Genomic DNA, 16,709 nt, shown 5'->3' on the forward strand with positions numbered 1-16,709 from the left:
CGTATTAAAATAAAATCAAGTACTTAAGGGGTTAGGGGTACTTGGAATTTTTGAAAAATCAATTTTTATTTTTTTTGCATTTTCATTAAGTGTAATATCTTGAAAATGTTCTCTGAAAATTTCAAGTTGATCCGATGATTACTTTTTGAATTATCGGACTTTTAGCAGCGCGTTGACGCAAGTGGAGAGCTCGATATTTATACTCAAGATTATTCTCCCTCAAATCCTGATGTTTTACGATGATCTCAGCAATGATAATTTACTTTCAAGATGTGTAGTTCAAGATTGAATCCATAATCAGATAAAATTAAACGCTTCAACCAACTAGTGTAAAAAAATATGCCTGAAAACCGTGAATACTAGTTCTACTATCGTACAAATTGCTGAATACATATACATAATCATTGTTATTGATTATGGATACGCTAGGACCTAATTGTGGGTATAATTCCCATTGGCATGTTAAAAAATAGGATGCTGCACGTGTGAAAGTGGCAGATCAGCGCGCCAACGAGAACACTAAAGGGGCCCAGAATGCTTCGTAGGCAACAGCAAATGAGAATTTTGGAAACTTGCACAATGACTGAAGAACTATTATATGGCCCAGAAATAGATGACTCGGTTTAAGTAATTCAATAATTCGAATTTCTGTACGTAAAACCAAAGTCAAAGTAAAATATTTTTCATTGGAAATAAAAGTAGATTCTAACGTTAGGAAGAACCATCAAATTGTTAAATAGCAACAAATAAAATGTAAAATTTGATCATGTTCTTAAACACTAATAAATTAACCAATCTACTAACCGTTCCTTGTTGACTTTGCTGTGCATCATGATACGTCTAGGCGTCATTCTTGACATATGCTCAGATCCTTGTTCCACCGGCGGCAATTTCTTAGGCGGTATTGGCACTGACTTAGATTGAGGCACCTTCTGGAAGCCTGAGATCGGGATAACGTGGCCGTTATTCGCGTTCGTTGGCTCGCTTTCGTTGCCTCCTTGGCCGCCGATAACATTCGTCGAGGCGTCAAAGGATGTTCGAAGCTTCGAACTTAGGCTAAGCGGCGTGTCACCGCGAAATGAGCCCCTTTTAGACGCGGCGGTTTCTGTTTGCGCTGCCTCACTAAAAATTTCAATCACTCGGAATAAGTACTCAGATTACTAAGTAAATACAAACAATTTTCGAATACAAAAACTGTATTTTTTCAGTTGTATGAATAACTCAAATACCGAATATTTTTTGAAAAAAATAAAATAAAAATAATAATTATAAATACTGATTCTATTTGTTGCTAGATTGCTGTACAAGATATGTTTCATAAATCATAAAGATATTATTTGAGTTCCGATTACTTTATAATATTTTCAATAGTTTTATAAAATACGTGCGTGCTTAATGATTTACAATTGGGATAAGAAAAAGAAAGGAATTCATGCATTCATTCAAATATATGTATTTATACTTAATACATTGTAATATTAGATGTGAGAATGGCACTGCATTCATCAAAATTTGTAAAAAGATTTCATAAGCTTTAAACTTGAACTACAAGAATAATTAAATGCCTTTTACTTAGAATTACTTTATCGGAAGATTTGAGTGAATATGAAGTTTTATATGGTTATAGTGTAATATGCTCAAAATACTAAAGTATTTAGACGTTAGTAGATCTGTACACACTAGAATGTAACCAAAAACTGTCAAAAATAATTAGTTTAAATGTCCCAGTTATTAATAGCTTGGTTTAACACAGTGTAATAGTGTAGTGTATTTTTGTATAATTAATTTTCTTTTTTCCACTGAATGACGGTCTCGATGAAGACCGAAACGTATGGATAAATGAAGTATTTCAAAATTACTTTAGTTTTTTTACTTGGTGTTACTGCCCGATTCTAAATAACTCATCAAAATATATATAAACACCAAACTCACATATTTCAATATATATATATACATTAGGGTGGTCCTTAAAACGGTCATTTTCGAATTTTCTTGCTCCCAGGGGCTCAAATGGTTCCAAATAGATAAAAAACAATTCTTGAAAGTTTTAGATCTTAATATTAACGTTTAGATAGAGCGCAATTTAATCAAACTTCGTATGGAAAGAGCATGGAAAAATGTTTGAGAATTTAAAAAAAATGTTTTAGGTATAACTTAGCGACAAATGAATGAGTTTTATTCATTCATTTGTTCGCTAAGTAACATATAAAAAACATTTTTAAAATTTTTGAAAATTTTTCCATGCTATTTCCATACAAAACTTTGATTGAATTGCGCTCTATCTAAACGTTAATATTAAGAGCTAAAACTTTCAGAGAATTGTTTTTTAACTATTTGGAACCATTTGAGCCCCTGGGAGCAAGGAAATTCAAGGAAATTTATTTATATATATATGTTGATAGTTTTGTCGACATTCATACATATTTGAAGTATTTTGCAGCCCAATCGTCAAATTAAAAAGGGGGTTAATATAGAAAAAATCTTATATTTATACAATAAATTAGATTAAATGCAAAACTCACCTAAAAATGTAAACTTAACCAAAATCCAGTCAGTTAAAAACGCTTTTATGAGATATCAAGTAAAGTTAACAACAATTTACATTGAAGTTAAATTAAAGGTGTCCTAAAAACTTGCGAACAAATTCGCAAATTCACGAAAAAATATTAATAATTTTTAAAACAAGCTTAAAAAATGTTTGCTATCAACAGAACATGCGAACAAATTTGTTACCTGTTGAATAAAACAGTCACTGCCTGTGTTGCATTCAAATAAAGCGGATGAGCTCACAAAACAAATCGGTCCATATCATAAATTAATCGCGAATTCTCCAAAACATTATATTTGTTAATAACTAATATTCGCAAGACCGTCTAGTTAAAATGCGTATCGCTATAACAATGAACGTTTAAAACTATGGAACACAGTATATACGTCAGAAATGGACATGCTTCTTCCAAACGCTAAAACAAACTTTGTAATGAGACGATAACACTACAATGGTAGTTTTTAATATCTAATTGGTAACAATTTTGTAGAGGGACAATGCTTATAAACTAACATAATTATGAATGGTGTTATAAAGAAGAATTGCTAAACATTTATTGACAAACTTACTGTATGTGAGTATTATTTCAGAACGACAATCGGTCCGAAAAAGAGCTGCATTGTTTCATTTGTAAGCTTATCTGTGTTGAATTTTATAACAAATTAGCGACAAATTAGCAAACAAACACCAATACAAAATCAATTACATTTTATGTTACCATTTCGAAAACAACCAAAAAACTAACCAGAACATTAATTTTGTTTAAGTAATGAAAATTATAGAACTTATGTCAGACATTTTTAAAACAAGATTTTAAAACAATCACGAAAGTAAATCTAATATAGTACAAACGATCCTAGCAAGCATTCCATTTAATGAAGGTATATAAAAACCTAGTAATCGTAATAAAGTACTTGTCAAAAGTCATCATTTTCAGTGTAAAAATTACAATGGTGAATCAAATTCAGGGGTCTTTTGCTTTAATGTATGTTATAATTACAACTACCATTTTGTTAATACAATATTTTAGAAATATATTATCAATTAGACAGAAACAAAGTGCCAGAACAGTATCAAATACGTTAGTCAATACGCTGATATTTTAAACTGAACCCAAAATTTATACTATTTGCAATGTATACTAAAACGTATCTACAAATATGTAGAGGTGGTTTTATACGGAAGCCAAAATTTTCACGGAAGCCAAAATTTTCACTATTTGGAACGCATATTACAATATTGTCTGTACATAAATACATCTATATGACAATGATAATAAATATGTGATTCATTTTTTTTAAATAAAATAAAATATTGATATAATCAAATAAGTGAAGTTCAACTTATAGTAAAATCTATTTTTCGTTATATTATAAATAATCTTGAAGCAAGTATCAAGCTATACATTTCAAAAAAAATAAATATTAATTTCAACACATTTTCATATCCAAGAATTTGAAAACGTAAATTATAAATTATATATAACGCTCATTGTTAGTCGTTCGAGTTTCTACCCATACAGTTCTTATATTTTCTGTTGCCATATTAAATTCATTTCATTTGACTTAGTACCTCAATTTAAAAAATATGAAAATATAACCAATAATAGCTGTTATTTGAGCACCACGAGCATATAAAATATTTTTTTTAGCATATACTGCAAATGTTTTGTCACTACAATCTCGAAATATAAATTCGTCAAGATTGAAAAGTGTGCAAGTTTCAACGATAATTAAAAACAATTACTTCAGATTTTAATAAACATGCATATGATTTCGTCTATCTTTAAAATAAATTCACAAATTTAGATCGCAGTTATAATTTCTTGTAGCGCGTCATTGTTGAACCTTGTGCCAAAAAAAACTTATCTAATATGATTTACACGGAATCGGCAAGTTTTTTGTAACAACGTACCATCGTCCTTACATTAATTACTTGTACAATATCAACTGTTGAGATGGGACAAAAAAGAACAAAAGTTTTTAGGAAAAATTGACATATGCCACAAATCGCCATTTCTGGGTATCTGATTTTAAACGTTTTTATTAAAGGGCTGTTTGTGAGCTCTCGTACAAAGATAAATCATGTAAAACAACATGCAAAAGGACTTGGTTATAGTATTAAAAATAGATGCATCATCTGTTTTCCCCATAACGCAAAATATATGTATTCACAAAGGGTGCTATACTTATTCTATTATCCGTTTCTATTGCAACATTGTACAAAGAACAAACGTTTTCGAATAACTTCCTCTACAATACGCGTAGTAAATTGCAAGTGGTGGTTTGGTGAAGTGTAAAAGCAATGTTTGGTTTTAATTAATAAAATTTTAGATTATATTTATTCCACAATTATCGCTACAAACGTTATTGGGAGTGCCTCAGCACCATTAGAAATTGCAAACGTCAGTCACCGAGTCCGTGCCGATCTCAGATCTCCAATCGCCACTTAACGGCTGAATAAGTAGTTCTCTCATTGTTGATAGAGAACACACATGGACGCGCAGAGAAAGGTTAGTTAAGAACAAATGAGAAATAGAAATGGGGCTGACATATATCTATATTGTATATACACATATTTTATATACATAAAAAATAATCTTCGAAACTACTAGCATATAAATTCTTCTTCAGACGATAATAGGTTCGACTACTGGTGTATGGCATCGTGCCTTAAGGCAAATTGCTAGAACTTCCCGTACCGAAAATTAAAATTAACTAGTGGGGTGTATGGCATCGTGCCTTAAGGCAAATTGCTGAAACTTCCCGTACCGTAACGAAATGTTCGAGGAATATTGAATGTTTTCAAATAGATTATTACAAATAATGTAACATTGTCTAATATTTATAAGAATTATATAAACTGAATCGCAAAGTTGAAATTATTTGTTTAAAGTATATTAGAACTATAGTCAGAATTAAAAATAAAATCTAAGTTATTCTCGATATACAAAAAAATTGTTTTGAAAAAAAAAAAAATTGCAAAAAAAAGTTGAAACAATTTTTGTTTTCCAAAATCAATTATTTTGTTAAGACAAGCAGAAAGTTCTTTGAATCATTTAAATCGGACGCTTAGTTATCTCAAAAACTGTCATTTTTTGCACATTTACCTCCGTATCTTCGAAATGGATGGGCCTGCCTTTGCCAAAATATAATAAACACTTCTCCCAATAATTACTAATTGAATGTTTTTAGATCATTCAAATCGGATGCTCTGTTCTCTTAAAAACTCGATTTCTATTTTCAGTACTCTTTGCTCTTTATCTCCGTAACTGCTGGACCTGCCTTTGCCAAAAACTAATCAGCACATCCCCTTATCAATAGGAATCGAATGTTTTTGAACCATTTAAATCCGTTGATCCGTGCGCTCGAAAACGTGACCGAAAAATTGTATCCTTACATACATACACACACTCATCATTTTTTTCTGAGGTATGCCAAAATGTTCAGAAACCTTCAAAACGTCGAGAAATGTAAAAATGTTCAATTTCGATTTTCGGCTCATTACAATAACTTACCCTACGGGAAGTTAAAAAAAAACTTCCTGCTCTTTATTTGAAAATTTCAATAAATTTTTACAAAGCAATCGTGCTGCGTGATTGTTTGGAAGAAATATTGAAGCGCGTAAGCGCCACCGGGCAGTCCAACGGATAAACACGTATACGAAACCCATAAAAAAGTAAACTAGTGGTGTATGGCATCGTGCCTTAAGGCAAACTGCAGAAACTTCTCGTACCAAAATTATTTTTTTTAAAAGGATTAAATGTTTTAAGCTTTGAAAAAAAAATCGAAAAATTTTAAATTTTTGAAAAAAATTGACTTTTTTGAAAAAAATGTTTTTTTAGTTCGAAATATTTTGGAAATTTTGAAATTCTTTTCAAAGCAATCTATGCTTTAACTGCATAGAGATGCAATAGCGAAGCGCGTAAGCGCCGCCTCGCCGTCTAACGGACAAATGATGTTACGAAACCCATAGAAATGCAAACAAAATTGATACACATTATTAAAATCCCCATAAAATATCTGATAATTTGATGTCCTTATGTCTAATGATCATTTTTGACCTCAAAATGGTATTTTTTTTTACTTTTTTTTTACTAGATCTCCGAAACCGCTAAACCTGCCTTCCCAAAAATGCAATCAGTTCTTCATTTTGTCAATACAAGTAAAATATTTTTTAAATTATGAAAATCACACGCTCATTTGTCTCCAAAACTGAATTACAATTTTTCATTCAAAAAATTTCATGTTCGATTTTTTTGCGAAACTTAAAATTATTTGACATAGTAGAAAAAGTAAAGGTTATATTCTGAGGAAAAGGGTAAATTCTAGATTAAAGATTTGATGAAGTAGAGAAAGAAAAAGTTGGTAAGATTAAATTCTTCAAAAAAATTTATTATTTTTACATCCGGATGTTAAGTGTCGTTCTCTCTATATACATACAGAAAAATTTAAGCCAAAAATGTATATAATCCGACCCGTAATATAATATGAATTGGAGCAGTATTTTATTTTAAAGTCCAAAAGTCAATTTATATATATATATATATATATATACATATATATACATACATACATATATACCTATAAACATATATATTACATATACACAAAGATATAAATGCATTTATCCATACGCATTAGTATGGATATTTTTACTTTTCATTTATAAACATAGTATGTAAATATATCGAGAATTGTTTTTATGTTATACTTGAAACGAAATCATACCATAATTCTGAATCAACGTTTGTTTATCACCAATTTATTATAATAACGTATTATAATATCCAAGAATGTAACTCCTCCATCGGAGTCGATCCGCGCGGAGTTGTATCCGAGAATTTGTCATATCCGATTTTGTTATTTTTTGAAAAATGTTCTATTACAGAAGTTTTATTCTTACCACATACATAAAATTAACGTTATTTTCATATAAAAATAATCAAATTGGATTTGTTTTCTCTCCAAAAATAATTATAAAGTTGAATTTGATTCTCAAGTTTTCCATTTTTACGAGTTTTCACAAATAAGAAAAATATGAGGCAATGGTTCGATCGTCTCATCGATCGCAAAATAATTCAACCCGACATTTATTGGTAATTTTTTTCGTACTATTATTTTAATGACATTTATTCAAAAATTGTCTGGTCGCCTGATTGCCTAGTGAACGTTTTATAGCAAAAGAATTATACTAATATTTCAATATTTGTATAGTTCTAATTTCGGCATACAATTTGAGATTTGTATACATATTGAAATACATAAAATAGCAATTGTTTGGAATATTCAAATTTTTGAACTATTTAGAAATAAATTACAAATACAGATATATAACGATGCAATAGAATACTTTTTGCTGAAGTGGAGTCATATCCTAGCAGATCCGGCTTTGGATATGATAATCGGAAGTGTAATAAATCTATATATATATATATATATATATATATATATATATATATATATATAATAAAGCAATTACCACTTGAGCTGTCAATCTTGTAACTTTGACAAACACTGTCAGAGCACGTGCTTATCGAGATTAGTAAAAATATATCCTATTGTACCCCGTCATTTGCAGATATTAACAATATTTATAAAAATAACAACATATTCGCACTATTTATGCTTATAATTAAATTATCTGAATATGTATCTCAAATTAGTCGTTTCTTTTTTATTTACTGTGAAGGGTAATTTATATCTGCTTCAAAATAACATGAAAATTAAAATTAAAATGGTCTATTTTGAGCAAGAATTATCGCATCAATATATGTTTTTCAACACGATTCAGTTGTTTTGTATTATATTATTGCGATTTATTTAATTATTATTCAAAAAAAAACTTCGATTATATTGCACTTATTAGTTTACAGAAAATATTTTCAGTTCAAATATTTTTTCGCAACTAAACAAATATCAGCGGCGATTGCTGTGTTTAATGTCTAACGACAAAAGTATTTGTTTATAAAATGTAACGAGGAAACTAATCGCGCAAATAATTCGAAGAAAATATGTCCCATACAATTAAAAATCCACTATCAAAAAATAGCAAAGTGCCTACGCAAATTCATTATTGCATTTAATGCATACTATAAGGCATGCGACAAATTGTTTGAATTTAAACCTTATCAAAAAAGTTTAAAATTTTTAGTGGCCAGTTTCTCATCATAATAGACACGCAGAAATGATTAGTGGCTGATTATACACTTAATAAAAAAAAAACAATTTTTAATACACAAAACACAACACATTTAAAGTTATATGAAAATTGAAATTAAAGATATTAATTGAAGGAAGATTTATGATTTTTGTAACAGTTCGAATAAGAAGAATATATATATATATATATATATATATATATATATATATATATATATTGTAGCATGGTCTGCAATAATACTTGTAATTCCTATGTCAACTCAACTAATTCATCTTTACAATATCAAAATAGATGACTAGAATGGAATATTTATTTACAAATTTTAGCAACATTGTCGACAAATTTTAATAATCATCTGCGTGCTAGAAGCATGGAAACATGAACAAATAATATTTAACCTATAAACCCACTCTTTGTTTGGCAATAACAAAACGGCGATAAGAGAATACAGATAAGCGAAAGTAAGTAAAAGAAACAAAAATAATATACCATATCAGGAAATAATTTGAGGTCTTGCAAAATGCTCCCGATAAGCTCCTGTTAACAAAAATAGCCTATTAAGATGTTTTGTTTTCCCGAACATAAAAATGGTAACGTAAGTTCGCAATTTACAAACTACGAGCACTGCGATATATTTTCAATATTTATTTTTGAATCAAAATCTGTCAATAAATATGTATATGTAGAGACAACAGAATCTGTTTACTGCCTTCTATTAAATAACATGCATACTACAAACTTCATCAGCCTTAGCCAGCTATATAGAATATCGCTTTTATAGAATTATACTCTTCTTAATCTGTACTAAACTATTTAAATAATATAATAGTAATTTTGAGATAATAATTGAATTCGTATAACATTCAGAATAATCTTTGCATAAAAAATCCATTCAAAAAAAATTCATTTTGTCATTCTTAAATATGGTTTGATAGTTTTCTGTCAGTGGTTTTCAACCTTTAAACATCGCGGCCCCCCGTTCATAAAAAAAATAGTGGGGCGCATGGCATCGTGCCTTAAGGTTAATTACTCGAACTTCCCGTACCAAAGTTTTTTTTTAAAAAAAAAAGATTAGCATTTTTCCCAACATTTTACTTTAAAAAAAAAAAATAGATTTTTGAGAAACTATACATTTTTGACAAAAATCTACTTTTTTTGAAAAAAAAAAAAAATGTTTTCTTTATTTTGAAATATTTTGGAAATTCTGAACTTTTTTTCAAAGCAAACGTACTGCTTTAACTGCATAGAGACGAACTATCGAAGCGCGCAAGCGCCGCGTCGCCGTCTAACAAATAAACATCATTACGGAACTCATAGGAATGTAAACAAAAGTTATACTTATTGTTAAAATCTCTATAAAATATCTGATAATTTGATGTCATTTTGTGTTTGTAATTTGATGTGATGACATTTTTTTTTTACTTTTTTCACTATATCTTCGAAACCGCTAGACCTGCCTTCATGAAAATTTAATCGGTTCCTCATCTTGTCAATATAAGTAAAATGTTTTTTGAAATATTAAAACCGGAAGCTCCTTTCTCTTAAAAACTGAATTACCGTTTGTGGCCCTTTTTGCCCCTTATCTTCGAAATGGCTAGACCTGCTTATGCCAAAAAATAATCGGCACGTCTCCTTATCAACAGCAATCGAGTGTTTTCTGAATAATTGAAATCGGTTGAACCGTGTTCTCGAAATCGTCGACGAAAATTTGTATCCGCACACACACACACACAAACACATACATCAATTTTTTCTAAGGTATGCCAAAAGGTTCAGAAACCTCTGAAACGTAAAGATATATAAAAATTTTCATTTTAGATTTTTTGCGATTATTATAACTTACCCTACGGGAAGTTAAAAATGTTGCGTCCCCCTAAGCTGATATAATTTAATTATCAGACTACAAATTACTATGCAATATAAAGTAAAAACGTACATACATAAAAAATAATTATTTATTCGTTAATTTTTTTCTATCGTGTAAAAATTTTTGGTTCATTTTTGAAAACAGCTGTACGCCCCCTTGCAATAGCCTCGCATCCCACTGAGGAGGGGAGCTCCACAGGTTGGAAACCACAGGTCTAAGCTCTTCTGATAAAAGAGTTATTCTGTTATATAAATATATGCACAAAAATTTATATTTATCCGTAAGTATAAAACATACATTCTGGTAATTTGATCATCATTTATGAAACGAAGCTTACAGTTTCTTAAATAAAAAAAATATCTTGATATATGATTTTAAAATGCCTTTACTTAATTCAAATTTAGGTATTTCGCATATATAATTTGTAATCATAATAATAAAATCGTTTAGATAAAAATCATAATAAAAAAAATATGAGTAAACTTTCTTGCAAATCATTCGTTTAAAATATAAAAAAACGTCCATTATTACTCTTATTTATATAATAAATATTAATATAATATTATTATAATAAATAATTCAACCAATGAACTTCATTTCACGTTTATAGTTAAAAACGCTTTTCAGTTGTACGAACAAGATTCGTGACGGTGGAGCGATCTACTACATTTTGCGCGATGGGTGCTACAACTAACAGAATGAGGTTTTTTAAGAAAAGGTACAATGTGTGTAATTTGTTTATTGAAACCATTTTTAATTGTCATTATTTATATATGTCATTAAACATAATGAATCAAAAATCAAATTACGAATCGAAATACGCCATAATCAAGGCTAAATGACTACGTTCAAAATCATAAGAAGTTTATCGCTCTAAATAATTCTAAACAGTTAACTGCATGTTAAATTATTTGCCACATTTTATAATAACAATAATAAGCATTAATAACATTCTTCTGCATCGTAAAAGCAATTATTGTTAGGTCCAAGATAAGAAAAGCATTCCACATGCATGTAATCGAAATCGACTATAGGCTAATTTATATTAATCATATAGGTATGTGTGAATGTATGACGTTAAAAATTTTAATTGATCTACAAACATTGACAAACATTTATATAATTTTAGATTTCACGATATAGAGCCGAATTCTGTTAAAAATTTTAATTTACCCCCATGGCGAAATGTTAGTGTTATTCAAATACGTAAGATATATATTTGCATTTATGTAATAACATTAACTTATTTGATAACTCATTTAATAGATGTAATACAATAATCAAGAATGTGTTATTTTAGTTTATGTTTTGCCATAATACGTATAGTATATGTGCGTATGTATAGTGTACTTATGTTTAAAATTGTATGTGCATATTAAAGTTTTTTAATATTCTTATGATACAAAGATTGAGGTTCAACGAATACTTGAAATCGTGATGTTCTACTAATTAATTGCCTGCATCGATTAATCAATGAAGGTGATAAGTCATTATAAATTTCAAAATTAATAAATGGGAATGGGGCACATTCTAATGTATATATATGGAGAATATCGTACATATAATTTTCATTGCTAAAACATCTGTATATTCAAGTATTAATCAATTTACTGCTTGCTAAATAAATAATACTCTAATTGTATGTTAACTAAACTATTCCGACTGTGTTTTATAAAAGAATTTTAATTTTCAATTATCTAAAAACTACAAACTAACACAAAATATTTCAATATCAATTTATCTGATATTCTCCATTGCGCTTAAATTATTACTAATGTTGCGTTGTTTTTAAATATTTTTTGTGGTTTTTGTGATATTTTCGCACATAATTAATAATGATTAATTTATCTGATATTCTTCATTACGCTATAATTATTACTAATGTAGCTTTATTCTGAAATATTGTTTATAATTCTCGTGACATTTCTGCACATAATTAATAATAAATAAATAAATTTAAAGTAATAGTTATGTCTAAAGTACTATTTTCATAAATTAGAAAACGTACCAATGAGAGGTTCTCTAAAAACATTATACCTTTATTAAGTCTCAGATTAATTACTAAATGTCTTAATTATAAAACAGATTGTAATTTAAATGTAAATAAAAAAATGTTTAAAGTACTAAAGTTAATAAATAGTAGATGTTTGGTTATCTTCTAAGAAAGATAGGTATTTATGCAAAAACTAATACAATGTACCTTTTATATTAATATAAAAATCTTGAAAAAAAAATTAGATACAAACTTATATAATAGCCAATCTGTTTGAAAGGAATGAAAAATGTATACTCAATAATAATCGTAATTTAATTTCAATAAATAAATATAAATTTTAAATTCATAAAAAATATTAGAATAATTATACCTGAAATTAAAATCAAAATTTGATAATTTTCCATTCATTCAATGGGGAATTATTATCAAATTATAGGTATTAAAAAATACTGTAACATTGTCTAATTTTTATAAGAATTATAAAACTGAATTGCTAAGTTGAAATTATTTGTTTATAGTGTATTAGAACTTTAGTCAGAATTAAAATTAAAATCTGAATTTTTTTTATGTATACAATTTTTTTTAAAAAAATTGAAACAAATTTGTTTTTTTCCAAACGCAATTATTTTGTTAAAACAAGCAGAAGGTTCTTTGAATCTTTCAAATCGGACGCTTAGTTCTCTCAAAACTACCAGTTTTGTACATTTAGCTCTGTATCTTCGAAATGGCTGGATCTGCCTTTGCCAAAAACTAATTACTACTTCTCCCAATCATGGCAAATTGAATGTTTTCAAATCAAACGGTCATTCAAATCGGATGCTCCGTTCTCTCAAAAACTCGATTTCTATTTTCTGCACTCTTTGAACTTTATCTCCGTAACGGCTGGACCTACCTTTACCAAAAACTAATCAGCACATCTCCCTATCGATAGGAATCGAATGTTTTTTGAACCAAATCGATTGATCCGTGCGCCCGAAAATGTGGACAAAAAATTGTATCCATACATATATACACACACACACATCCATTTTTTCTGAGGTATGCCAAATTGTTCAGAAACCATCAAAACGTTAAGATACGCAAAAATCTTCATTTTCGATTTTCGGCACATTACTGTAACTACCCTACGGGAAATTAATAAAAAGCAACGCTGAACGCAGAATGCAGTTCTCCCAGGTAGTATTTTTTAAATGGTGTAGAAAATCATTGTGAACATTTTATTTTATTTAAAAAGCTAAAAAAGAAACAAAAAATTTTTTGAGTTTAAAAGCTTCCAATCCAAAATTTTACTAAATCATTATCAATTCGCAGTGCAATCAAGAAGCAAACATATTTGTTCAGTAGAAGTTTAACGAAAGCGACAGCTATGAGCAATGTAGTGTATATCACTACTTTCAAAGTGAAGCTCTATTTACAGATTTGTATGACATCATAAATAAACTGAATTATAACACAAAAATAACTACTGATAGACAAGGACGAAAAAATGTTTGTATACTGCAATATAATAGACGATTCCATAATCTGAAAAATACTCAGAAAAGATCTCAAACAAAAAATATTCTGATTTAGATTAGAATTGTGTAAATTGTTCTAAGAACTATTACAATATATTATTGTTAGAAATGTATGTATAGTTAAATACATAATATAGCTATATACTATATTATTAATAAAATATAATAAATTATTATAGTTCAATCATATTAATAATAATAAAGTATCCCCAAAATTTCGCCAGGAATATATGATGCGCATATAAGATATGAACGAAATACCATAAGAGAATCCAAATGTTATATTAAAAATTTTTACTGAAAATTGAAAAAATAAATTTTACTGTAAACTTTTATGGCAAATTATTTGCTAATTTGAAATAAGAATATTTGAATTAAATATACATTATAATATGTAAATTTAATAACAGTATAATTTGATAAAATATATTATTAAACACAAAGAACTGAGCAGCTGAGATAGCTGTTAAATGCGTGGCGCTATCAAGGCGCCACCCATTGTTGTGCATCAAAGAGCAATAAACATGATCTTACATATGAAAGTGTATTATACATATATATATATATATATATATATATATATATATATATATATACATATATATACATATTGTAATGGATTGTATCGATTTCAAAGATTCGCGACACAAATATTTTTTAATTGCAGAAGATATAGTAAATAATGAAACAAAGCCTGATCATGTTACATTGGCGGGTGTTTACTATTAGAAAGCAAGATGAGACCAAAGAATTTCGTAGTATGTTTTATCAATTGAAACAAAAAACGAAAGGCGTCGAATTTCAATCAAAGATAAAATTTATCAGGATCATGTTATGAAAATAAATAAATAAATAAATAGTTGCTTTGATTGTGAGGAGATGTTTGTATGTATGTATGTATGTATGTATGTATGTATATATATATATATATATATATATTTAAATTAGTAATAATAAATCAATCGTATAGGCTCTTGTATATTCTATTTATAAATAAAATATTTTTTTATAAATATAGTTTCACTGAATATTTAAAAAAAATTTAAGAGTAAAAACTATTAATGTTTGTATTAAATTAAACTTTCACAATTGTAAATGCTTTTGAAAGTAATTTTATTATTAAGTATTTATTTGATTTTATTGAAAATTAACACTATTATATACGATTTAATATTGAAACAATACAATGCAACTGACAAGCGATAAAAATGAAATACAATAACAAGATATACTTTATAAAATCTATTTGATATGAATTTAAGGATGTATTCAAATATACTAATTAGATCTGTTTGAATAAACAGCAAGCACACACGTTAGGCCAACATATATGCAAACACACAGCAAATCCTAGCGAGTGGTGTGGACATTGTGTATGATGATTTATCCACGACAAGATCATCCAATTCTAAATTATACAAGCAATAGCTTATTATCGAGCAAGTTTAAATCTGCTTCACTTACCCTGGTGTATTCCCAGCTGTGATCCGCATACTAGGTAGCTGGGAATTATAACCAGCCGAAGCTGGTGTATTTCTTTGTAGCGCATGGGGCCTCCGAGGACTGCCTTCGCGATTTTGCACAGTCTGACCCAATTCACACAAATTTTGCCCTATGCTGACTTTCTTAAATGTCCTGCAGTGCAATTTTGAATTTTGTCTTTTGGGCTCAATTTTTATAATATGTCTAGTCTACTATGAGAAAAACTACAATAACAACTTTTCAATTAGCTAAATATTTGAATATTTGGTTTAGCATTGATTATTGATTTTGCTGAACTAAATGCCCCTTTGGTAAGAAAATATTTAAGTATACATCGTTATTGCGTTTTATTTAGCATATAAAATATATTGAATATTTCTTATATACTGAGATTTATGCACGACTTCGTCTCATCTGAAACTAAAATCAATTGGTTTGTTGAGATTGTTATTAAAAACAAACGTCAAAATAAGTACGAGTGCACTTACAGTATTAATAAAACAGATTATTTTTTATATTTATTCAATTGTACACTAATTCACTATACACATTATATCAACTAAAATTACTTTAGCACGAGACCACATATTTTTATCATAATTTTGTCTAAAATATGATAAATTTATTATTACGATCTTATTCACTTAATCTCCACCGCAAACTCACGTCACTCGAGTGCAGAATTGCCACCGTCGCACCGTCAATACAACCAAATACAACCAAAGAACCAAACACATCGGGCACTTGCATTCTGTTTTGTTACGTCCTTGCTCAGACGATTGCCAACACAAGGCCAAACGCGATGCGTACCGGCGGTGGAACGAGGACAACTTCATTCGACAGAACTGTCATAATGACAGCTCCGACCCTGCTCCGACTATCTGATCTACCCTAATAACCCATAATATGTTATGGAGGTGTAAATATTTAATGTATTTTAAAATTTTGGAGCGCGAGCAACTTTACCAAAGGTCCAATAGAATATATGTGTTTATTTTGAGAATCCATCGTTTTTGAAGCTGTTTATGAAGGATGCGCGTAGTAAATGTTAAGTAATAAATATGTTCAGTTATCTATAAATTTATTGTTTTTTTATCATTTTTATCTTAATTTTTAAATAAATGACATCTTTACATT

The 16,709-nt window shown here is 28.5% G+C and overlaps 1 protein-coding gene across 1 annotated transcript in view; it reads right to left on the reverse strand.

Annotated features, from left to right (window-relative positions):
• LOC113378434 overlaps window positions 1-16,276 on the reverse strand; it is a 30,124-nt gene extending 13,848 nt beyond the window's left edge. Inside the window, exons 1-3 of the mRNA XM_026618964.1 lie at window positions 16,061-16,276; window positions 15,555-15,992; window positions 805-1,122 (exon numbers count right to left, since the gene is read on the reverse strand). Of these exons, the coding sequence (XP_026474749.1) occupies window positions 805-1,122; window positions 15,555-15,583 (347 nt within the window). The 5' untranslated portion in view covers window positions 15,584-15,992; window positions 16,061-16,276. The remainder of the gene's footprint in view (window positions 1-804; window positions 1,123-15,554; window positions 15,993-16,060) is intronic.
• Between the last annotated feature and the right edge of the window lie 433 nt (window positions 16,277-16,709).

Source organism: Ctenocephalides felis, unplaced genomic scaffold, assembly GCF_003426905.1.
Source record: "Ctenocephalides felis isolate EL2017-DRISC unplaced genomic scaffold, ASM342690v1 CF-g0.4_SCAFFOLD_01886, whole genome shotgun sequence".
Lineage (NCBI taxonomy): Eukaryota > Metazoa > Arthropoda > Insecta > Siphonaptera > Pulicidae > Ctenocephalides > Ctenocephalides felis.